At 35.6% G+C, this 26,743-nt stretch overlaps 1 protein-coding gene across 1 annotated transcript in view; it reads left to right on the forward strand.

Moving 5' to 3' along the window:
• The window catches only part of CCDC73 (coiled-coil domain containing 73), a 106,272-nt gene that overhangs the window by 55,483 nt on the left and 24,046 nt on the right, over positions 1-26,743 (forward strand). The window contains exons 9-13 of the mRNA XM_065943844.1: positions 11,797-11,925; positions 12,770-12,829; positions 14,283-14,378; positions 20,202-20,210; positions 24,567-24,677. Coding sequence (XP_065799916.1) covers positions 11,797-11,925; positions 12,770-12,829; positions 14,283-14,378; positions 20,202-20,210; positions 24,567-24,677 — 405 coding nt within the window. The remainder of the gene's footprint in view (positions 1-11,796; positions 11,926-12,769; positions 12,830-14,282; positions 14,379-20,201; positions 20,211-24,566; positions 24,678-26,743) is intronic.

Here is a 26,743-nt window from a genome sequence, read left to right on the forward strand (position 1 = left end):
TGTTTTCTGTCAAACCTCAACATGAATCCGCCATAGATATAAATATATCCCCTCCCTTTTGAACCTTCCTCCCTGAGCCATTCATTTTTATCAATACAAACTTTGAATGGAAATATAAACAATATTGGCTGAATAGTTGTGAATAAACACATTTTTAGTGATGTCGCTTTATTTTTTTGTTTGACACTGTTACCATTGTCCTAAATGATTAAATCATTAATTTGGTGATTATATTAAAAGAGTCATATGTGCCTCTATTCAATTAGTGTTTGCATTATTATGAAAATATTATACCTCATAAAGTTCTCTACTAAATTATGTATTTTTCATTAAATAAGAACAAATATTTCATTGTAACGTAATTGTTTGTTTGTTATTTAGTCACTCAGTTGTGTCTGACTCTTTGCGACCCCATGGACTGTAGCCTACTAGGCTCCTCTGTCCATGGGATTCTCTAGGCAAGAGTACTGGAGGGGGTTGCCATTTCCTTCTAGGCTATTGTATTTCTAATGTATAGTTTAAGACCGACCTGTAGATGGAGATGAGGTCTGTGTGAATCCATGGAGAGTTTCCCGTGCTGGATTTATGTGAAAGGAGTAAAGGATGTCTGTACATGAGTAGAATAGTGCTGCTCCTGAGCACACTTGCCCCCTTTTCCCACATCTTCCACCTTGTTCAGGGGTGTCATACGATGGTGGCCTCTGTCACTACAGAAACAGTAATCATGCTGCTAAATAGTTTTTGGAAGAGAGATTTTATAGAAGGGTAAAGTGGGAATGTTATTACCTTTGAGAGTTCCATATTCAAATAGCTGAAAGGATAAGCATTTATGAATGTATTTTAGCAGATAGTTTTTAATATTTCAGGCATTCTCAGTATAAGAATTTTGTGTTTCTTAGTGTAGTCTTGATTTTTAACTTTAAGAAAACTTTTTTTCTGTTTTTCTTCTTTAGAGGCTAATCAAGCCTAATATTAAAAACATTTTTTTAGATTACTCATTTAAAACTTTTAATCATTAATTTTTCCGAAGTTAATTTTTCTTTTTCTTTTATGCTGTGGTTTGATTTTGTCCAGGACAGTTATTGGTTTGTGATAAGATGGAATTCTTTTTTTGTGTGTGGAGCAAAGTTAAACAGACCAAACTTACTTGTTAGATAAAACTAAGTATTACAGTTCTGAATGCTGGGTTCACCATTATGGCAATCATGAAGGATTCCTGATACTATCTGTGTGCTGCATTCATAACCTCTGCTATTTGTCTGAGTAAACGTCAGAGCACTCAAGGAGATAGTGATATTTAACAGACTACCTCATACCAAAAGAGGAGGGGTAAAGGAGAAAAGGGCATGATATTTATGACTCTAGGAACTATAAGTTGTAATTTAATGAGATCAAAGCTTGTACTGTTTATTTGCTGCACTAACAGCTTTGAATAAAATGGGTAGAAAACAGACAATGTACTAAAAGTTTAGGATATTTAAAAGCTATAAGGGCTATAAAACCAAAAGCATATTTTCAGTGGAAAATCATTTCTTAAAGATTTCTAATTTTAATTTAATGTGCTCCTAAGATTAAGTAATTATAAGAGAAAAACAAAGACATAAGAAATGATGAGTTTCTACTTTCATCAGTTGCATACTGGATTTTTTCCCCTTCTCTCTCCCTTCCTACTTCCCTATTGTTTCATAGTAATTATTATAAAAGAATTGATATATTTCAGAGTATCTTCTATAAAACTTAGCTGATTACAACAGCTCCATGATTTCAGTTGTTGAAAAATGTAGAAAGACATAGAAGTTTGTTCCACTTTGTAACCTTGACAGAAGAAAAACTTACAGAAAACCAACTCTTTTTTAATTTACAGAATTGTAAGATACTATGTCTGAATATAAGTTTAGCCATATATCTTAGCTTAATTATATTTTTATCAATTGGGCTTTGTATCTTAGGAATGAGTCTAGAACAGATCACTAGTATAAAGCAAGCCATCTAATTAATTCCTAAGTTATTTACTTCATACACTTACTCCAAGAAAACCCAATATAAAAAATTAAAGAAAAATGGTTGCAAATTTTCTTTTAAAAATCATTTTAGTGTGCAAATAAGCAGCTTGAAAGCAAAGTTTTAGAACATCATGTGTAAAGAAAAATGTACATTATTTTAAACCTAATATCATTGTTTTTTAAAAAATCAATTTAGCATATAAGACTTTTTTTATTAATCAGGTGGTGTTTGACTAAATTCCAAGTAACAACACAAATATTAGTCAAATTTAGATTAAAATTTTGAGGTTTTCTAACAGATGCTTTCCCTTAGTCTCCTAAAGTTTTAAAAAGTTTAATTAATTGCTGAATTGACTCTCTTTATTTTTGTATTCTTCAGTATCCATAGTCATTTTAACTGTTAACCCATGTTTTTTAGTATGTATCCAGGATGGATATATTAAGAGGAATAAATTCTTTTATTCATTAAGCTTGTTGAGTCAAAGACCATCTAGCTTATGAACTAGAATAATGTTTTTTATATTGTCTTACTTATTTTCTAGAATATCCTTGGATCTGAATTTATAATGCAGTATTAACCCAAGTTAATCTCACAAGTTTAGGGTTGTTAATTAAGTCAGTTAAGTTTCTAGCCCCAAATATGCTGTTCTGCTAAAGTTAACATAATGCCAGTGACTTACCAACTACTAAGCTTTATTTTTTATTATTGGTAAGGAAATTGTAGTAATCTGTAGTAATCTGTTCACATTTAAATGAGGAGCATCTATCTGTAACATGGTGGTCTACAGGGTTGTGGTTATTTCCTTGATTAGAATAAGCCATCTGGTTCAATCAGTGATTAAACCCTTAGCACTATACTTTCCTGTATACTATACAATTAACTCAGCACTATACTATACCTGTCACTTTCTATGCAGTTTTACAAAGTGACTATGAACTACTATCGTGCCATTAACTACTGTCTGTTTGGCTGACATTGACTGATCTCACCAAGTTTTGTAATTTATTTTTTATTGCCATTTGCTTTATCCTGAATAAATCACCTTACATTTCATCAAATCCTATTTTAGGCAAAGATGAGTCACATTTATTTCATATCATGTTCCATATCATGTTCATCATGCTTTTCTTCTTATGTTCATTAAAAGTTTTTAGCACCTCTTAGATCCCTGAATATATTAAGGTGCTATAGGATAAGTATGAAACGTGGTACCTTTCCTTAAGGTAGTTTCATTCCTACCGCCACTAGGATTTCAGACCACTTTAGTTTAAAAGTAGAGAAAATAATCGTAGAACCCCTTGAATTCACCTTGGCGGTGGTTTAGTCTTTAAGTTGTGTCCAACTCTTGGGCCCCCATGCACTGTCACCTGCCACGTCCCTCTGTCCCTGCGATTTCTCAGGCAAGAATATTGGAGTGGATTGCCATTTCCTTCTCCAGGGGATCTTCCCAACCCAGGGATTGAACCTGGGTTTCCTGCCTTGCAGGCAGATTCTTTACTTACTGTACCACCAGGGAAGCCCTGAATTCACATTAGTAGTAATACTAGGTAACAATGCCTAGCACATAGTAGATGCTCAACAAATACTTGCATGGATTATTACATGCCAGGCACTTTGGTTTGTTAAAAAATTATATTCCCAGTTAACAGACAAGGAACTTGAGGCAGAATGCATTTAAGTAGTTGCCTAAAGTTACACAACAAGGAAAATTAAATGAGGATTGCAATTCAAATTTGGCTCCAGAACCTGTGATCTTAACCATTCTACTGTATAAGCAACTTATCTACACATTTCTTCTCTGCTTCATTCACCATTAGAAAGCATATATTTATTAAAAGGAAAAGTTGCCGATATTCATCCACCTAAACTACCAGGTCCTCATAAGCTTTGACTCTATGTATCTAGACTAATATTTCCATTACCTTGAAATTCATCATTAAATACTGCTTCCTTTGGGCTTTGTCATTTGGCCCTCCTTCTTCTCCAACCTGAGCATCCATTTCTATCATCTGTACCATTACACACCCCACTTAGTTCTTGGATTGACTTCTAATCTTTTAGTGTCCATTACTTCACCCAGTCCATTGGCCTGTTCCTGCATACACATAATTCTCTGCATAGTATTTCTCATTTATTCTGTTTCTCTTAACTCGTACTTTATCTTTTTCTTTAAAACTAAACCTTTCACTGTAGTCTTCCTAAGGAGATACATGAGTCAGACCATACTAAGTGTTGCTTTTCTCTTTGTATTTTCATTTGCAATATGAGTTTAATGATATCTGCCTTTCCAGTTTTATATATCGTGCATGTGTGCATGCTCAGTCACTCACTTGTGTCCGACTCTTTGTGACCCTAAGACCACACCCTGCCAGGCTACTCTGTCCATGAGATTCTCCAGGTAAGAATATTGAAGCAGGTTGCCATGCCCTCCTGCAGGGGATCTTCTCAAACCAGGGATCGAACCTGTGTCTCTTATGTCTCCTGCATTGGCAGGCAGATTCTTTACCACTGAGCCACCTGGGAAGCCCCTTATAATAAATATAAAATAATGTATGGAAAAGCACTTCAGAAAGTTTATCATGCTGTAGAAATTTATGGGATTATTTTTACATGCAAGTGAAATTAGGTTAAAATTAAGGCAAATTTTGATGGATTTGGTTTTTCTGCACCATAACTATAAAGGGTTATTAGTACTGACTTTCAAGACAACTGAAACATAGCCTCATCTGATAAACTTTTTATCGGATAGGAAAGTCTGAAATTTCTGCCAACTCATTAATTGCTTTTTCTCCCTTCATGCTTGAATTATATTGTTTCTTCAATGGCTAATTCTCTTCTTCATATCTTCTATTTACCTTCTTCATATCATCTCTAAATTTCATGGAATCGTAGGGATCATCCTGATTTATTGGTTTTTGATCTTTCTTTGAATTGTAGAACCTTCTGTTAAAGATTTGGAGGCTCAGAATTAAAACGAAGTAGAGCTACTTGTGTTTGAAGGGAGAGTTGAAAGAACACTGGAGCCATGCCTGTTGACTTCTCTATCAGCAGCTATGGAGGGGGCCATGGACCCTCTAGGACTTTTTGGAGCACAATTTAAAAACCACTAACTGGATCCAACAGTTAGGTGAACTACTCAACGTCAAGCAGCTTGTAAAAAAGAGTCTGTATTTATTCTCACTTTGCACCATATACTGTTTGTAGTCAGTAATGTTCTAAACAACCTATAAATTTTATGTTAGTTGAAATTCGTCACGTAGTAGATGTTGTGATAATTCCTCGATGTCCAGTGTGTCTCATATGATCAGTCTGTCTTTAAGATTTAATATCATCTCCAATCTTTGTGCCAATATTTGGTTCAGGAATGAGCATGTGATCTAATTCTGGCCAGGGGGAGGTGGTTCAAAGAAAAAATATCCTTACTCTTTAGAAGGTACTCCAGAAAGAGACTATGCAATGAATTGCTATGCAATTCCTAAGTTACCTCTTGCTACAGGATAAATTTCCTTATCATTTAATGGTTCAAGTTTGTTTTTCTCATAGTTATAACCCCAGCATCCTGATACTAATTCATGTTTTTCATTATAGAATATTGTATTTTGTAAAAAATGATATTTATTTATTTTTCAAAATGATATTTAAAATACAAAATCTATTGATTTTAAATATTTGTGATACATTAAGGGTCTTTGGGTACAAATAAATTCTTCTGGCTCCCTAATTATCCTATTTTTCTCCCCAGTTCATCCAAAGCTCTGTCATAACATCTTTCTTTTTTTCAATTAGCTCATCCTCCTTAATTCAATCGTTCACTTTATGTAGATGACTTCATATCTATATTTCCAGCCCACATTTCTTTTAATCTGCAATTCTGTATTTTCAGCTGCCTGCATGTCATCTCCTTTTATGACTTGCTGTAATTTCAGGGTCACCCGTTGATTCTTCATTCTTCCCAGCCTTCCTCCTCTAACCCTGCCCCCCCCCCCCAAAAAAAAATTCATACAACTCTCCTTTCAAAGGAAACCATCTTGCTGCCTATAAAGGTAACTCATTACTGATACATTGAAACTTTTTTTGAGGGAATTTATCATATATAACCTTTTATAATTTGAAAAATAATGAATGAATTTTCTTTTAGAACGGTAACACCCTATGACTTAAGTTTGGTGATTTGTGCTCTTTTGGCTTTCTCAAGAGTCAGTCTCTTAAGAAAGTTCAAAATTGATGCTTGTAAACTGTGGTATTGGAGAAGACTCTTGAGAGTCCCCTGGACTGCAGGGAGACCAAACTAGTCAATCCTAAAGGAAATCAGTCCTGAATATTCATTGGAAGAACTGATGCTAAAGATGAAACTCCAATACTTTGGCCACCTGATGTGAAGAACTGACTCATTTGAAAAGACCCTGATGCTGGGAAAGATTGAAGGCGGGAGGAGAAGAGGATGACAGAGGATGAGATGGTTGGATGGCATCACTGACTCGATGGACATGAGTTTGAGTAAGCTCCGGGAGTTGGTGATGGATAGGGAAGCCTGGCGTGCTGCAGTCCATGGGGTCGCAAAGAGTCGGACACAGCTGAGTGACTGAACTGAACTGAAGAGTTAGTCTCTGAATATCATCCATCTCTTACTTATCTTCAATAGATTTTTCATCTGTTTCATCAGTGAAGCACATTTATCATTTTCTTTTCTTTTTCATTCTTCTCTTTTTCACATTTCATAATTTCCTATTCTAGCTTCATTTAGACAGCTTGAAATAATCTTTTTCCTTCATTTCCTCTACTTGATTATGTCTTCCTTTAGAATGTCTCATATTTTCATTATCCATTTTCCAATAGTATAGACATTCATCATCTCATTCCTGGATTAATAAAATACTTCTTAGTCAGTATTCTTTCCTTCAGCTATTGTTCACTCTTTCTGCCAGACTAGTTTTACTAAGTTATTCTTTTAAACCATTGCCTATATATGCCTGACACATCTACTTAGCACATGTGGAAAGAGTTTTAAATTGAATAGTTCTCCTTTGTCTTTCAAATCAAGTCCCAAACTTTTTTCCAGCTTTATTGAGATACAATTGACATACAACATTATTTAAGCTTTTGGTATACAATGTGTTGATTTAGTCTCAAACTTCTTAAAATTAGCTTTCTGGAACTTCCATGATCTGGTCCCATTTTACATCTTCAACATTGTTTCCTACTACTTCCTAATAAGCATCTTCCATTCTTTGTAATCTAAAAATCTTTGTTGCCATTATCATAATTCTAAATTTTCCCTGTATTTTGCCTTTTTCTCCTTCATATTCCCTACTGCAACTTAAAATGCCTTCTCTCAATTTACTTGTATTAAACGGGATTGAGTCAGGAAACATGGCACATTGGAATGGGAAATTGAGAGAAGTTTGTTTGATGGAAGATCCATTTAAAAAACTGTAGATAAGGGATAGAAGGAGTTGGGGAATAATTATACCACCTAGACCTGGTGGTGACAAGGGAAGGAAGCAGATCCTGGAACCTGGAGATAGCTATGTGAAAAGTGAGAAGTCGCTCAGTCGTGTCCGAATCTTTGCGACACCATGGACTGTAGCCCACCAGGCTCCTCCATCCATGGAATTTTCTAGGCAAGAGTACTGGAGTGGGTTGCCATTTCCTTCTCCAGGGGGTCTTCCAGACCCGGGGATTGAACCCAGGTCTCCCACATTGCAGGCAGACGCTTTACCATCTGAGCCACCAGAGAATCCCAGCTATAGGTAAGATATAGCTATAGGTAAAGCTATTGAAGAAAGCTGCAAATCAGAAGCTGTGGCCTTTGGTAAAGGTACAGAGTTGTTGCCAGTTTGTGGTCATGTAGGGAGGGAGCTGGGAAAAATACCTCAATCACTTTGTCTTCCTAGCATACTGATTACTGGTGCCTCCCAGAGATTGAACCCAACAAAGGCAGAGGGAAGGGAACTTGATTGTAGTATCCACAGATGCCAGTCACACAGATCATAGAGAAAGAATGGAAAATGAATCAGGAGGCAAAGATGCAGGATATCCAGTATACTACTTACTCTTTTAGGCTCACTAGCTTCATTTAAACTTCTTTCCTTATTCAGTACATGCTGATTGTTCTCTTAGTGCGTTATTTTGTCTGCCTGCGTTTTGGAGATAGGGGAATAAAGCCCTATCTCTTGACCATGTGGTTACTTTTGCAGTCATTTTATGCAGTATACATGTCTAAAGGGGATATGTGAACTGAGAACATGAATTTTTTCTCCTTGATTTGGGACTAAACCCAAAGAGATTTAATCAGGTGAGTTTCTCTGTAGGTGGCTAAGGCTGTAACGTAGAATTCTAGAGGTATTGAGAGCCCAGTTTTCTGCTGCTCCTTTTTCAGCTTCCTTGATACCACACTGTCTTGGTTTCGCTCCTACCTCAGCTGACTTCAGGTTTCTGTATTAGCAGCTTATTTAATCCATGAATCTTGGACTTTTTTAGAACTCAATCATTTGTCATTTTTCCTCTTACTAAAAGTGAAGTGATTGCACCTGTTTCAATAACTTTACATACTATTCAAAAACTGATACATGAGAAATGTGTTTATTTTAGGAAAAAAAATACTTAAAATGAGGAAAATAAAAATTTCTTATAATCTCATCACCCTAATGAATCAATTTCAGTTTTTAAAAACTGAAATGTACTAATCAAGATTCTTAATTGTAAGATGATTTTTTTCAGCAAAGGAATTTGGATGTTGTTTATCTCAGACTTGGGAAGTGGTCAACAGCCAGGGAACATATATCCAGAACCATAGCATGAAACCAACTTCCACCACTAAGCTGTTTTACATTGCAACTTATACCGTCAATGTTGACCATAGTGGATACTGCTACTGCTACAGGAGTATCACTGTTGTTCATGGAGGCTTGAAGTGACTAGCATGGCCTCTGCTATCTACTGACTGGTTCCTGATCCAATATCCAAGATAAGTGCTGTTGATTAGCAGAGCCTGATCATGTTTCTGAAGCTAATATCTGGCATTTCTGGCTTCTGTTGGGGGCTTTCGAAGTTCAAAGGAGTTCAGTCGCTCAGTTGTGTCTGACTCTTTGCCACCCCACGGACTGTAGCATACCAAACTTCCCTATCCATCACCAACTCCTGGAGCTTGCTTAAACTCATGTCCATTGAGTCGGTGATGCCATCCAACCATGTCGTCCCCTTCTCCTCCTGCCTTCAATCTCTCCCAGCACTGGGGTCTTTTCTAATGAGTCAGTTCTTTGCATCAGGTGCCAAAGTACTGGAGCTTCAGCATTAGTCCTTCTAATGAATATTCAGGGTTGATTTCTTTTAGGATTGACTGGTTTGATCTCCTTGCAGTCCAAGGGACTCTCAAGAATCTTCTCCAACACCACAGTTCAGAAGCATCAATTCTTCTGTGCTCAGCTTTCTTTTTTGTTTTTTTTTTTCAGCTTTCTTTATAGCCCAACTCTTATATCCATACATGATTACTGGAAAAACCATATCTTTGAGTAGACGGACCTTTGTTGGCAAAGTAATGGTTCTGCTTTATAATATACTGTCTAGATTTGTCACAGCTTTTCTTCCAAGGAGCAAGCATCTTTTAATTTTACGGCTGCTATCACCGTCTACAGTGATTTTTGGAGCCCAAGAAAATAAAGCCTGTCACTGTTTGCATTGTTTCCCCATCTATTTGTCGTGAAGAGATGGGACCGGATACTATGATCTTAGTTTTTTTAATGTTGAGTTTTAAGCCAACTTTTTCACTCTCCTCTTTCACTTTCATCAAGAGGTTCTTTGGTTCCTCATCACTTTCTGCCACAAGGGTGGTGCCATCTGCATATCTGAGGTTATTGATATTTCTCCCGGCAGTCTTGATTCCAGCTTGTGCTTCATCCAGACCAGCGTTTCTCATAATGTACTCTGCATAGAAGTTAAATAAGCACATTGGCAGTATACAGCCTTGACATACTCCTTTCCCAGTTTGGAACCAGTTCATTGTTCCATGTCTGTTTTTAACTGTTGCTGCTTGACCTGCATACAGGTTTCTCAGGGGGCAGGTCAGGTGGTCTGTTATTCCCATCTCTTTCAGAATTTTCCACAGTTTGTTGTGATTCGCACAGTCAAAGGCTTTAGTGTAGTCAATGAAGCAGGAGTTGATGTTTTTCTGGAATTCTCTTGCTTTTTCTATGATCCAACAGATGTTAGCAATTTGATCTCTAGTTACAATGCTGTGTAATCAAGAAAATCAGATCCTTGAACAGAACAGCAGTACTATAAAATACACACCCACTCAGAAGTTGGTATTTCTGGGTTTAAAAGTATTCAGATGTATCTGTTAAACTCCATGAACATGTAACTTCAGAATGTAGACTTCTTTTATGTCCCCATGAAGTCTGTCCTCTGCAATGTTGCCAGAGTTATTTTTCTAAAAAGCACATCTTGTTATGTCATTCTCTTAAGCAAAATCCTTCAGTGGTTTATTCTTCATTGTCTGTAAGATAAAATTAGAACTCTTTAGCTTGGCGTACAAATCTTTTGATACTTGAATTTTGTCAAATTTCTAGTAAAAACTTGTTGTTCAGACACTAATTCGTGTCTGACTCCTTGCTATCCCATGGGCTATAGCTCCCCAGTTTCCCCTGTCCTTTACTATCTTCCAGAGTTTGCTCAAATTCATGTCCATTAAGTTGGTGATGCTATCTAGCCATCTCATCCTCTGTTGCCCCCTTTTCTTCTTGCCCTCAGTCTTTCCCAGCATCAGGGTCTTTTCCAGTGACTCAGCTCTTTGCATCTTGTGGCCAAAATATTGGAGCTTCAGCATCAGTCTTTCCACTGAATATTCAGTGTTGATTTCCTTTAGGATTGACTGATTTGATCTTCTTGTTGTCCACAGGACTCTTCTCCACAATTCAGAAGCATTAATTCTTCAGCACTTGGCCTTCTTTATGGTCCAACTCTCACATCCATACATGACTACTGGAAAAAACCACAGTTTTGAGTATACGGACCTTTGTCGGCAAAGGTCTCTTTGTCTCTGCTTTTTAATACACTGTGTAGGTTTGTCATAGCTTTCCTTCCAAGGAGCAGGTGTCTTAAATTCCTCCCCCTTACCCATGTTGTACTAGTTCTGGTCATATCATATTAGTTCTGTTACCTTGAAAAATACCATGCTCTTTCATGTTTCTGTACTTTCCTGTTTTTGCCTGGAATATCTACTCATTTTTTGTCCTCTTCAAAAATTTATCTTTACAGACTCAGTTTAAATACCACTGTCCTGTGTAATGCCTTCTTGATGGCCTCAACCAATTAAACTTCTGTACTTTCCTGTATTAAAGTACCTATCACATTATATTATAATTATTTATTAAATAAATTTTTCTTATTAGTTACTAATAACTTGGGAATTGACAATCTTTTATATAATCTTTTATCTTAGAGGATTTTTGTTGAATAAGTCATCAGGGAAAACACCCTACTTCTGATTGATTAGTTCGTTTAATTAGTGTATTCTTTTTAAGAACAAAGATCATGCATTCTAGCTTTGTGTCATTGTGTTTGCCTATTCTGTAACCACAGACAGCATTTCCACGTTGGCTAATTATCTTGCAAGGAAGGTAGGGAAAATAGACCTTGATGAGCCCAGTCTTAGTCATTCAATCGTGTCTGACTCTGCAACCCCATGGACTGTAGTAGAATAGGTTTAAAATGAACTTTAAAACTGTCAGAAAAGTGCCTTACTTTAATGAAATATCTATACTGAATTCTCTGTTTGATGTTTTTTATGTTAAGGAACTTAAAAAAGTAACCTCAGACTTGATAAAGACCAAAGTCACATGTCAACAACAGAAGATGGGAGCAGAAAACAATTTAACAATTAAAGAACAAAAATTTCAAGAACTTGAAGAAAGACTCAAAATGGTATTTATTTAAATATATCCTTGTTTATAAAATTAAAATTTTTGTAAAATTTATGAGACTGTAAAAACAATTGAATAAGAGGAGTATAATACACAATTTTTCCTTCCTTGTAGAGTTAATATACATAGTAAAGAAAGATTTCATGAATTTTTGAAAAATTGCTAGATACCTTTTGGCATTATCAACAAAATTTAGGATAACAAAGTTTGTCTATAACCACTTTATTTTCACCTTACTATAGTATCAGGTAATCAGGGCTTCTCTTGTGGCTCAGCTGGTAAAGAATCCGCCTGCAATTCGGGACACCTGGGTTCAGTCCCTGGATTGGGAAGATCCCCTCGAGATGGGGAAAGCTACCCACTCCAGTATTCTGGTGACTCGGACGGTAGAGTCTGTCTGCAATGAGGGAGATCCAGGTTTAATCCCTGGGTCAGGAAGATCCCCAGGAGAAGGAAATGGCAACCCACTCCAGTATTCTTGCCTGGAAAATCCTTTGGATGGAGGAGCCTAGAGGGTTACAGTCCATGGGGTTGCAAAGAGTTGGACATGACTGAGTGACTTCACTTTCACTTTCAGGTAATCGTCTGGCATAATATCTTCAGGAAAACTTTTGGAGATGGAAAATGTTGTTGTCTTCAACATTAACATTTATAAGTTTGCACCAGCCTGTATTGAATATCTAACACCATCTTCAGTTCACTAGAATCATTAATTCAACAGTAGACAAACATTGGTACTCTGGAGTAAAAATAGGTCATGATACTCCTAAATTTGTTAAGTCCTGAATTGAATGTATAATTTGCTGAATTTTGTATCTTAATTTTAAAATTATTCAAATTTTTAGGAATTGGAATTAAATAAGAAGATCAATGAAGAGATAACCTGTATTCAAGAAGAAAAACAGGCAAGCAATCATAAGATATTTTGGAAGTCAGTAAATATTCTTAAAACCAAATACAGTGTGGAAAATGAGCAACAAATGGAATCATGCTTAGGTCAATTCCTAGCACTTAGTAAACACTCAGTTGGTGTATATTGAATGGATTACATAGGTACCTTTTAAACCAAGTCTCACCTGTATTCACATTAAAAAATAAGTCAGGGACTTCCTTGGTGGTCCAGTGGTTAAGACTCCACGTTTCTAAAAGGGTGAAGGTTCGATCACTGTTTGGGAACCTAAGCTCCCTCATGCTGTAAAGTACTGCCAAAAAAAAAAAATCAGAGGAGAAATGAGATGGTCATCAAAAGGTACAAACTCCCAGCTGTAAAAATGAGTTAGTTCTAGGTATGTAATGTGCAGCATGATGTCATATTTGAAAGTTGCTAGGATAGTAGAGTTTTTTTTTAATGAGACTCTGAAGACATATTCTTATTTTAAAAATATTTATTTAGTTGAGGTCTAGTTGATTTACAATGTTATATTAGTTTTAACTATGCAACATAGTGATTGAAAATTTTTATAGATTATGTTTCATTTAAAGTTATTATAAAATATTGACTGTATTCCTTGTGCTGTACAATATATCCTTGTAGATTATTTATATTTTACAGAGATTAGATCTTAAATGTTCTCCCACATACAAAAAAGTTGGTGATTATGTGTGGTAATAGAGATGTTAACCTTATTTTGATAATTATATCACAATAAATATGTGTATCAGAGCATCATATTTTATACTTTAAGCTTACACATATGTCAATTATATCTCAATAAAACTGGGAAAAGATTACATTAAAATAATTTATAAATAAAGTGTATAAATATAAATCACTGTTTTCCTTAGTTTAGACTACTGATACTCTAACATAATTATTGAAATGTATTTATGCTTATATGAATTTATAGGACATTATACTCTCATTTGAATTTAATATTTATAATTATTCTATTCTTAAAAAAAGATATGTGAATAAAATTTCTCCTGTTTCTTTTTTTTTTTCTCTTCTGGTTTTTCTCTGTTTGATCCTGAATGCATACCAGGCCATCGTCACCCATTAGCACTATGCCATTTTAGTAGCAATATATTTACTGCTTGAGGAGAAAGCCAACAATAGTTTTGTTTTGAATACTTTACATTTTTAAGTAGTGTCTCAGAATCCATGGCCCATTTCAAAAATTTTGTTAATTATTTGAGGAACTCTTAGAAATAGTACTTTGTAAGAGATCATATAATACAAATTGCATTAAATATTAATAAAATGTGCTATTAATTTATTTCAGTTTATCATTCATTATGGCATTGAAGTTAAACTGTAATAAGAAACTAGAAAATATATTTTAAGAATGTGAGTTTAGAAACATATCTACTGCCTTAAAACTTTTTCAATTAATATATCATATTTACACTTTTTTAAAGGGTATCATCATTTCTTTCCAACAATCGCAGCAGTTACTTCAGCAGCAGACTCAAGCTAATACTGAAATGGAAGAAAAATTGAAGGTGATAAAAAGAATTAGAATATATATATAAATCATATCCTGATTATATATTATATTATAATATATATTATATTATATATGCATATATATGCATATTTTCATTTAATGAACTTTACCTGTTTAGTTGCTTTCATATGTCCAGCTTTATCTGAGATCATTTTTAATTTTAGGGGTAAGGTATTGGCCTCCTTCGTCAACTTGGTATCAGTGTCCAAAGAAATGAGCATTTTTTTAGCATTTAAGTCACTAGTTAAACGTTCAGTTTTATCAAGTAATTGATTTAATTTTGTAACAGATTGGGTATTTTTTCTCTGTGTCTTAGGATTTTGGCCAAGATTCAAAACTGAAAATAAAAGGTGACAAGTGACACCATGTTCTAGGAGAGGAATCATTGGGCTCTCAGAAGTGGGGTGGGAGGCAGATCCCTTTTCACAAGAACATGATAGAACTGGTCCTGTTACCACAACAATCACCCCATCATCTTCTTCCCAGTATGTATAAGAAAATGATTGGGGAGAGGAAGAAGTTATAGGAGTGTTTTGGGAATGAGGGTTCATTAAGTGATGCTTTTTTCTTACATCCCTAGTTGAGAGAGATGTCTTTCCCCTCATGAATCTAAGTGAAGGCGTCTACAGGAAAATTGTGTAAAAACTGGGGTACAAGAAGGGGAGATTGTCATCTTAGTTTTTTAGATGGATGCCTGCGATGCTGTTGAACCTAAAGGTTCACTGTGGTGTTGCCAGTAAATTGTGATAAATTCATTTTGTGGGAGAATTCGGTGTGTATTTCTTGAAGTTTGGAAGTTGTGTACCAAGAACATCTAGACTGATGCCCAGTTTTAGTCTAGAAATTTCAAGGAGTAAAGTTTTTGGAGGAATCTGTTCCAGTGGGACTTGAGTGTGTATTATGCTTGTTCTAATGCTGTATGACCCTAGAAGGGTCAGAAGCAAGAACTTGGTGGTTCCTTGGATTCACATGAAGGAACATAGTGATTAGTGGAAGAGCAGGAACTGCCAAGTGATGGGATGTCCAACTCAAGAGTTGGGGACATGTTCCACTGTGGTGGCCAGTGGAAGATATTTGTGCCCCTCTGAAGGGATTCTTGATAATGAAGCATGAAGCTCATTTCCCAAGAAAAGTATATTTACCTCCAATGAAAAGACCACCATCAGCAGAGACATGGACCAGCTTCCTGAGAAAGTAACCAGCGCAGTTGCATAAGGCTGATAGCCAGAGGAGCCTCAAGTTTCAGGTTTAATATTCTGTGGTCACTTCCTTGACATTTTTATTAACTTTTATATTTAAATGTATGCTTTGTAAATTAAATCTGATGGTAAAATGGAGCTTGCACCAGGACTTGAAGCCCCAGCTTTGGCATTCTCCAGCCTCCCATTGCTGCTGAGGAACCGTTCTTGGCTGCTGTCTCTTCTGCCCTTTGGTGCCCTGGGCCCTGCACAGCCTTATCCTCCCTGCTCCTGTCTTGCCACCACTCTATGTTGGCTGAGTCACTTTGGTGGGTAGAGGCCTCTGTGTTCTATTGTTGCCCTTTACCAATGTTTGGGCTTCCCGGCTGGTGCTAGTGGTAAAGAACCTGCCTGCCAATGCAGGAGACATAAGAAACGTGGGTTTGATCCTTGGATCAGAAAGATCCCATGGAGGAGGGCATGGCAACTAGTATTCTTGCCTGGAGAATTCCATGGACAGAGGAGCCTGGTGGGCTACAGTCCATAGGGTCGCAGAGAGAGGGACACAGCTGAAGCAACTTGGCAGGCACACCCCACACTGGTGCAGGCCTAGATGTAGTAGGGTGAGTCTGAGTTGAGTACACGTGCCTTGCAGCGTCTTCTTTCTCAGGATGGCCATGCCTAGCACATTAGGTAGGTGTCTTGGCAGAAAGTGAGTCCTCAATCCAGGTAGTGAGCTGCATTCCTGCCTGGCAGTCGCAGTCTTTTGGGGGTTACCCATCTGCCAGAGGGCCCATAAGGATGGAGAGACTGACTTCCCCAACTTCAGCCAGAACACCAGAGGGCCCATGGGATGGAGAGACTGACTTCCCCAACTTCAGACAGAACATAATACATGGGTCTTGCAGCTTGCAGGAGGTAGAACTCAAAGCTAAGTCATGTGGTGAGGCCCTTAGGCATCTGTGAGGATCTGTTTTTGGCCTGTGACTATCCCAGGGAACATTAAAGCGAAAATAAAAAGTACCGTGATAGGTGGATAGGAAGAAAAAAGGAGGGGGAGAGAGACAAAGACAGAGAAATGGAGGAACTATAAAGAAAAGAAAAGGTTTAGTATAAGTGTCTTTAATAGCATTTTTTTCCTCCTCTTTTTTTAAATTTTGTGTTTGGCCCCACAGAAATTATCCTGAATCCAGCCTTACTGAATGAAACCAGACTTAAGACAGTGAAGCACTGTCTTTTCACCATTGATGGTCTGTGATTAGTTATGTAAAGAGAGATTTGCCTTACTCATGTCTCTTGCCTGCCCCCCCAATACTGTACGAATTTCACCTGGAAGGCAGAGAGGGAAAACTTATGCTAGAGCCAAATCTCTCCCTTCTTTTAATCCTTTCACCTACTCCAATAAAAGATTTTTAAAAATTTTGATAAAGTCCAGTTATCTTCAAATATGAACAAAGCTTGTGGAGGTGATGGAATTCCAGCTGAGCTATTTCAGATCCTAGAAGATGATGCTGTGTAAGCACTGCACTCAATGCCAGCAAATCTGGAAAACTCAGCAGTGACCACAGGACTGGAAACGGTCAGTTTTCATTCCAGTCCCTAAGAAAGGCAATGCCAAAGAATGCTCTAACTACCACACAATTAAACTCATATCATATGCTGGCAAAGTAATGCTCTAAATTCTCCAAGCCAGGCTTCAACAGTACGTGAACCGTGAACTTCCAGATGTTCAAGCTGGTTTAGAAAAGGCAGAGGAACCAGAGATCAAATTGCCAACATCTGCTGGATCATGGAAAAAGGCAAGAGATCCATAAAAACATCTACTTTTGCTTTATTGACTATGCCAAAGCCTTTGACTGTGTGGATCACAATAAACTGTGGAAAATTCTGAAAGAGGTGGGATTACTAGACCACCTGGCCTGCCTCTTGAGAAACCTGTATGCGGGTCAGGAAGCAAGTTAGAACTGGACATGGAACAACAGACCAAATAGGAAAAGGAGTATGTCAAGGCTGTATATTGTCACCCTGCTCATTTAACTTATATGCAGAGTACATCATGAGAAATGCCGGGCTGGATGAAGCACAAGCTGGAATCAGGATTGCCAGGAGAAATATTATTAATAACCTCAGAAACACAGATGACACCACCCTTATGGCAGAAAGCAAAGAACTAAGAGCCTCTTGATGAAAGTGAAAGAGGAGAGTGAAAAAGTTGGCTTAAAGCTCAACATTCAGAAAACTAAGATCATGGCATCTGGTCCCATCACTTCATGGCAAATAGATGGGAAAACAGTGGGAACAGTGGAGAACTTTATTTTCTTGGGCTCCAAAATCACTGCAGTTGGTGACGGCAGCCATGAGATTAAAAGATGCTTGCTCCTTGGAAGAAAAGCTATGATCAACCTAGACAACGTATTAAAAAGCAGAGACATTACTTTGCCGACAAAGGTTCATCTAGTCAAAGCTATGGTTTTTCCAGTAGTCATGTATGGATATGAGAGTTGGACTATAAAGAAAGCTGAGTACCAAAGAATTGATGCTTTTGAACTGTGGTGTTGGAGATGACTCTTGAGAGTCCCTTGGACTGCAAGGAGATCCAACCAGTCCATCCTAAAGGAAGTCAGTCCTGAATATTTATTGGAAGGACTGATGTTGAAGCTGAAACTCCAATACTTTGGCCAGCTGATGCAAAGAATTGACTCATTGGAAAAATCCTGATGCTAGGAAAGATTGAAGGCAGGAGGAGAAAGGGATGACAGAGGATGAAATGGTTGGAGACGTCACTGACTTGATGGACATGAGTTTGAGTAAACTCCAGGAGTTGGTGATGGATAGGGAGGCCTGGCGTGCTGCAGTCTATGGGGTTGCAAAGAGTAGGACATGACTGAGCAACTGAACTAAACTGACCCTTTCTACCCACCCTATAGATGCTTAATGGGGATTGTTTCTCTAAGATGTTAAACCTTCTTCCAAGAAACATATGAAATAATTTATTCAAATTCTTGATGAAAGCAGTTACCAGGATTGTCCCCTAATCTATTTAAAGGAGATGAAACATAGATTTTTAGGATGAACAAAATGTTAGTGATTAGCCAATCCAACTATTTCATTTTGTGATGAAATAGAGATCCACAAAAAGCAAGCAGTATAGTTCAAGGCCCCAAATTAGTGGCAAAACCAGAATTAAATCTTTGTCTTGATTCTACTTCAGCACTATTTCTACAACATTACACTGTTAAGATATTTTTCCTAGATCTGTTGGAAATGCCACTCTTGCTGGATCAGTTATACAAAGACCACAACTTTCAAATTGTCCATCATCAGCTCTAAATCCAATGTGTATGTATTGTTGAATTCTACCGGGCTTATAGTAGTCATAGATGTACATATTAGGTCAGTGCAAAAGTAATTATGGTTTTGGACTCTGAATTTTAAGTCATTGTAACCAGGCTCAAATACATCTTTATTAATCAAAATAGGAACCATTACAATCAACACATTTTTTACCAATAGGAGATGTTTGTTTGTTTGTGTAGCATAAAAATCAGTGCTTCGGGATTCAACAAACTCTTGGAAAGCAGCCTCTTGCTGGTTGTGGAAGCATTTTTCCCTGCAAAAAGTTGTAGACATGCTTAAAAAAGTAGTAGTCAGTTGGTGAGAGATCAGGTGAATATGGCAGATGAGGTAAAACTTTGTAGCCTAATTGGTTCAACTTTTGAAACATTGGTTGTGCAACGTGCAGCTGGGCATTGTCACGGAGAAGAATTGGGCCCTTTCTGTTGGCCAATGCTGGCTGCAGGAATTGCAGTTTTTGGTGCTTCTCATCAATTTGCTGAGCATACTTCTCAGATGTAATGGTTTCGCCAGAATTCAGAAAGTTGTAGTGGATCAGACCAGCAGCAGATCACCAGTGACTGTGACTTTTTTTTTGTTCTTGTTTGGCTTTGGAAAGTGCTTTGGAACTTCTTCTTGGTCCAACCAGTGAGCTGATCATCACTGATTGTTGTATATCATCCACTTTTCTTTGCACATCACAGTCCAAATTGAGAAATGGTTTGTTGTTGTTGTGTTAAGAATAAGAGACGAGGACACTTCAAAACGACAATTCTTCTGATTTTCGGTCAGCTCACTTACCGAGTTTTTTCACCTTTCCAATTTGCTTCAAATGCCACATGACCATAGAATGTCGACACTGAGTTCTTGGGCCTTCTCTTGAAGTAGTTTTGGTGATCCTCTCTGTTGTTGTCAGCTTCCAGTGGCTGCCACTATGCTCATCTTCAAGGCTCTCGTCTCCTTTGCAAAGCTTATTAAACCACCACTGCATTGTATGTTCATTAGCAGTTCCTTGGCCAAATGTGTTGATGTTGTGATTGTCTCCACTGATTTGTGACCTGTTTTGAACTCAAATAAGAAAAATTCCTCGAGTTTGCTTTTTGTCTAACATCATTTCCATTTTTCTGTAGACTAAAGTACATATAAAATAAACAGCAAATAACTTATTAGCAAAAAACATAAAGCAAGAAATGCACATCAAAATGATGTATAACAACCACATTTATTTAAGAATGTATTACAATAGCAAATGGCAAAGTTCAACAGTGCAAAACCATGCTTATTTTTGCACCAACCTAATAATTTGAGTTAATGATGACAATAACTGTGTTTCCAGGATTTTTAGCTATAAGTGGAAATATATTCGATAATCCAAATGCCTCTCTCTTTTACTAATTGCCTAAGCCTTGATAGTACATAGAGAAACTAGATTTCATATAGTAAAATTTCAAAGTATTGGCAAGAACAAGATAGAATTGTCTGCTTTTTATTTTAACAGTTAAGGGCATTAACAAATAGTACCATCTATCATCACTTTCATTTTATAAAAGAACATTTTAACACCCAAAGTATATTAAGGATGTAATATCAGATAAAGGACAGTCCTTTATAAGAAAACACATTTGATGACCTTACATTGACATTTTTTGCCATGGACTAGTGAGATTTTTGTCATGGATCAGTTCTTGTTTACAGATTGGTGTTGGAGAACCACTGATATATAGTATAACAAGATATTAATGTTGAACTGTTGCTGAGGATTATGCTGCATAGATATCGCAAGTGTTTTCCTGAGGAGCATTCTAATTCCACCTGTACTAAAAGGGATCATTACTCTTCATAATGGCCTACTGTTTTTCAGTGCTCTGCAATCGTGCTGTCATCTGTCTTATTTTTTTTTTAAGTACAGTTTGGAGCATAGAAGCCCTAAATTCTCATGATAGAGAATATTTTTTACTGTGATTTAATTATAGTTTAGTCCAGATAAAAGTATAGTTATGCTGCTATAATCATAGTGTTAGGAAGACTATTTATTTAGTTTGCTGCTATAGTCATAGTGTTAACATAGTATTAACCAGAATAATTTACTTAGTTTTTGGTATATTAAAGCATTAACTAGTGGTTTTATTTTGATTTTCCACAATATATATTTTGTCAGAGAAGCTTTTCAAATTTGTTAATCCATGTGCAGATAATACCAAATAATTCCCTGGTAGAGTATAAATTCCATAAAATTAGTAACATTTTTACTAATATAGTATAAGAGCCCCAAAAAGTTTCTGACACATAATAGGAGCTCATTAAATCTTACTAAATTAATGAGTGATTAACAGTGAGTAAATTCAGACTTTGCAAGTTCAGATATTGCCAGGTCAGGGCTTCTGGTTAAACATATTGGATCGAACCTATACATTCCCTTCTGTTTCCTTCTGAAGCTGCAATAAAATGACATAAAAACCACAAGAATGCAGAAATGGGAAGAAGAAACAATAAAAATAAAGTTTTAAAAGTAGGAACCAAATGGAAAGTTAGTCACTTACTCAGAAAATGAGAGAAAGTAGAAACCCAAGTTAAAGCAACAGAAATTGTCAGGAATTGCAAGCATCATGTGCCTCTAAAGTAAGATGCATAACTGGAGTCAGTAGCTAGAAGGTCTTCATGGAAAGCTATTGCACATTCAGATTCTTCTCCCTAATCTGCACAGTCACTCCCTATCTTCTGTTGGGCAAAAGATAGAGAATTAGTTGGAGAGTTTGAGGAGCAACTGAGACTGGAAAGATTCAGTGGTGTGCTGGAAGCAGTTTGTACCAGGGAGAGCTGGTTATTAGAGCTGTTGTCATTTTGTAAGCTAGTTTGAGTAAGTGGTAGCTTGAATTAACTGCAGTGGGTTGTTTTTTTTTTTTTAACTTTAATGAGATTGGCAAATGCTACAAATCAGGCTTTATTGAGACCTACTTTACTAGCACAGTACTGAGAGTATTATTTTAAAAATAGTTTGGAAAGTCTATATACTGAATTCTGAAGCCTCCAGGCAGTCTCCCCATTTGCAGGACAGTTACCCTTGTAACATCCAGGCAGCAGAATGGAAGATTCTGTGGCGACTCACCTGCAATTAAGCTCTCCCGATGAAACAGTTCAGCCAGATCAATGCACAGTGAAGCCACCACTGTAGTGACAAAATTTTGTAGTTGACAAAACTTTTAGCTGGCTATTTAATACTTCTTCTTAAATATGAACAGACAATTAAGGATCACTGGGTATTTGAAAATCTCCAGTGTGAAAAATAGACAAAACAAATAGGGTAATGAAAAAAAACTTGGAGAAGCTAAGAAAATATACTCAGTTAAGAGAAATATATTTGTTAATCCAAAAACAGTAATTTAGGATCTAAAAAACATTAATAGAATAAAAGGGAGCCCTTAAATATATTAGTGTACATAAAAAGTACAATGGAAAGGTTAGAAGATAACATCAAAATAATCTAAGAAAGTAGAACCAAAAGACAAGAAGATGGAAAATAGGAAAGGAAGAAAATGAGGGGGTTGTTCAAGAGGTCTGGTGAATTTCAGAGAGAACAGAGAAAGTGGAAGGAGAGCAAATAACCCAAGAGATAATGCAGGAAAGTAACCCAGAATTGAAGAATCTGAGTTTGTTTTGCTTAACACCAACACATATCATTATGAAATTTCATACTAAAAGAGAAGATTATAAAACTCTCTGGGGGAGGGGGGAGTGGGCAAAAAAAGTAGATCACCTATGAAGGATCCAAAATGAGAATGGCAACATAATGGCTTCAAACTTCTCATTGGCAATCCTGAAAGGTAGAAGATAATAGAACTGTGCTTTCAGAGGTTCCAAAACAGAATTGCACTGTATTTAACCAAACAAGTTAAGTATTAGTAGAATAAACATACTTTCAGACATGCAAGCTTTCAAAAAATATGATAGATGTCTGCTTTATAAAAAATAGCTTGCTTTACCAAGACAAGGGAATAAACCAGGAGGAAATCATGGAATCTAGGAGACAGGAGACCTACCACTGAAGAAAAAAGGAAATTCTCAAAGACTGCCTGATCAGTGTAGCAGGATGAAAGAACAGTCAGTCCACATTATAGGATAAGGATGGAATGTCTCCAAAACATGGAAACTGAGAGAATACCAGATACAGGCACTTTCTTTTAGATGGGGGTATAGTTATAGGCAGGAAATGAGTGATACATCTAATGTGCTTTTTAAGAACGTAATGCTTTTGGTCATTTATTTTTACTAGGATACTCTGTGGTATACTCTCCCATATTTCCTCTGAATTTTTAGATTTGTCTGTCTTCTAAAATGTAAATAGATACTGTAAATATTTTTTAGAATGTTAAAATACTAAGCACCTATTAAATAATACCCTTGTAAATATTTAGAAACTGCCTTACTACCATATATTACCTGTAAATCAAGATGAAATCATGACTTCTATAAAAATATTTACAGTGTCCTAAAGTAGAGACAGTCAAAATAGGTATTCACTGAATGCTCTCAAAGTGCATAGTTCTTTATGAGCCAGAGCAAAATCTTTGTGTTAAAATTGTTTTATCAATTGTTTTCAAAATTTTGCATAATTATGTCATCACATATTGATATTCTATGTAGTAATTGAGGACTCTTGAAATAGTTGAAATACTGTGAATCCTCTAAAATGAGATCTTATATAATGATGTGGAAGTTAAGCAAGATATATTATTCATATTTTTAGAAAAGGAAATGGCAGCACAACAGAGTATATATAGTACGGTTTGAAAGATATATACTTGTCTGCTTATAGACAATTTTTGAAAGGATACACAAGAAACTACTTTACCTCTGGTGGGGAGAGCTGGAAAACCAGTAGAGGAAAACTTTGCCTTTTCTTTCTGTATCCTTTGTGTGGCTTAGATGTTGACCCTGAATGTACTTAGCTTTAGTAATGATAAGCAAATTAACATAAAAATTCCAGATATATTTAGACATGCAGGTAGAGTCTTTTTACAGAAGTTTACTTGGATTATCAGCAGACACTGAAGAAACCTAATAATATTGGTGATACTGATTTAATATCTTTTAAACCTTTGTCTTAGAAAACAGTGATAGTTTTACCCTTTAAAGGTTTTTTTGGGAAGAGGAGAGGAGAGTGTGGTAGTGATTATATAATATGTTAATTTATGAAGTAATAAGTTAATTAGTGAATACTGAAGTTCTACTAAAAAAGTGTTAATTTGAAATTAAAAATTTTAATTGTATTTAAGAGTTTTCCAGCCAATTAATTTCTGAAATAAACAGATATGGAAAATATATTCTATGGTAGTTAAAAAATTATAGTAGGGTTAGCCTGGATTATGCTACATTTCATATTTTTCAGTGCTGTACTTTATATTACTTTTTCAGTACATTAAAACTTATGCAGTGAAACTGAATAATGGCAATGTTTTTATACCCTTTTATAGCCATTTCTTTTTCATAACCTCCCCCTATTTCCTGTTAACTAAACTATAAGCACCTTTCTGTTAATTTATGAAAATTATTGTTGAGATAGCACATTATCACTGATCTGTATGGCACTTTCAGCATGTTAGAAGCAAAGGTCCAAGCAACATAAAACACATCAAAATTCATTAATGTGGTATTGATTATTTTTTGGATAATTAATTTTATTGCAGACCCTTGAAAGAGATAATGAGCTGCAAAGGGAGAAGGTAAAAGAAAATGAAGAAAAGTTCCTTAATCTTCAAAATGAGCATGAGAAAGCGCTAGGAACCTGGAAGAAGCATGTAGGTTTATTTAATAGTAAAATTTTTAAATATTTTAAGTAGTTGTAGACATTTAAAATAACTATTAAATGCTAAGAAAATATTGCAAAAATAGGAATAAAGTCAGACACATTTTCTTCTTGCACTTGTATTTCTAAAAAGTGAGTGTTTTTAAAGCTAAATTTAATAAAATTTTCTATAATATTTTCATACATGAAAAACCACACATATACATGTGTGTATTTATATGTATTTTGTATGACTTTTCATAGGTGACAAAAATTAATTTTCCTTTTTGTAAAACCATTGATAGTGTTTTAGCAAATGGCTATAATAAAGAATTATATAGGTATGATTGTTATCTGATCTCTTTATCTTTCCTCAGCAGTTTCATTGAGTCATATTAAAGCCATGTTTAGAACATGTATACAGTAGTTGGGTTCTCTAGTATCAACATTTTATCAAGAGAATTGTTATGTTTTTAACATGATTATTTCCCTAAAGCACAACTCTTTTATTTTACATTAAATTTTAATTTCAGTGAAGTAGATAATAAAACGTGTAAAGTGATATAAAGTTGTGAAATACAAGGTTCACTTTAAAGACTGGTGAACCCAAAATCAATTGTTCTATTTATTATCTATTTTTATTGCCTTCAATTCTTTTAAAAGAACTAAAAAAAAATGGAAGGTAACTATTTATAAGTTTATGAAAACTATATTTTGGGAAAGGAAGATATTTTAGTTATTGTACTAATTATACTATAAAATTCTAATACTGTATTAATATAGTTTATAATAATATATATCTGTGTAATATTCTGTAGTTGAGTTTATTTGATATAAATTGTTATAAAAGTAATTCTTGATTTTTTGATCCATTTGCAGCTAACGTGTTCTCTTAATTTGTATTTTGAAGAGGTCAGATTTTCACTGATGAATTTGATAAGCTTTACCAAATTCTCAAAAAGTATTTTGTAATTCATTAGATCAGAATACTGTAAAATGCTTAATGATCCCTATATAGGTAAAGTTCATCATTAAGCAACAAACATAGTAATATTCATTTTAGCTTCAGCTAATCTGCCTTGCATCCCAACACTTCTGTCTCATTTCTAATGTTTAAAAGACCATGGAAATAGTACTGTCAGGGTAAGGAAAACTATGATGTAAAAAGAGACTATAAACTTGAATATGCCAGCCATACCCCCAAAATTAGTTGAGATAAGAAAAGTAAACATTTATTTTTCCTAGTGATATTTCAACTATGTTCCTCCTCTGGGGGGTGTGGGGGAGGGGGCGGGAATCAAATGAATTAAGAGAAATAAGCATTCAGCTTTCCTGGTGAGACCTGTTTATAATTTGGATGAAATTGGTTTTGTCTTAGGATTTTTAGCATCTGCATTCATTTAACTTTATGCCTCAGTACTAAACAGAACATAGTTAAATTTTTTAAAAGCTGCTTTGGTTCTGTAGGAGTTTTCTTGAGTGGGAGGTCAGATCTATTCTTTAATTGTATTTCTGTCTCTTTGTAAGCATTTCACCACTCTTGAGTGAAGGGTAATTGTAGTATTGCTACTGAGGTTAGATCAAGATAGGGTTTAAAAAAAACTAAAAGATAGTAACAAAAATAAGATGAAATTATATATACTGCTTTTTTTTTAATAGTGAAAGAATACTGTACAAATTAAACAGTGAATATTACTAGACAATATATTTTAAAATTCATAGAATGTCATAAAGAATGTGGTATGTGTACCTGCTCTTATTTGGCCAGTTATATAGCCAATAGATATTTATAGGTAAGACAGTAATAAATGGAGATGTTCAGAACTTATTTAGAGAAAGGGGATGTCACAAAAATTCAATTCACAACATTTGTTGAGCATCTATTATGTGTTAGGCACTATTCTAGGTGCTGGATTTTCAAAGCTGCCTAAAATACAAAGATTATTAAAGAGCTCATACTCTCAAAAGACAGGTAATTATTAACTACAATAGTATGGAGTGTTTTTAGTAGTATTAATATTAGTATTTAAAAATTACTATGAAAGCACAAAATAAATCATATTGTTTAACTAGGTTGGA

Source organism: Muntiacus reevesi, chromosome 9 (genome assembly GCF_963930625.1).
Source record: "Muntiacus reevesi chromosome 9, mMunRee1.1, whole genome shotgun sequence".
Classification (NCBI taxonomy): Eukaryota; Metazoa; Chordata; class Mammalia; order Artiodactyla; family Cervidae; genus Muntiacus; species Muntiacus reevesi.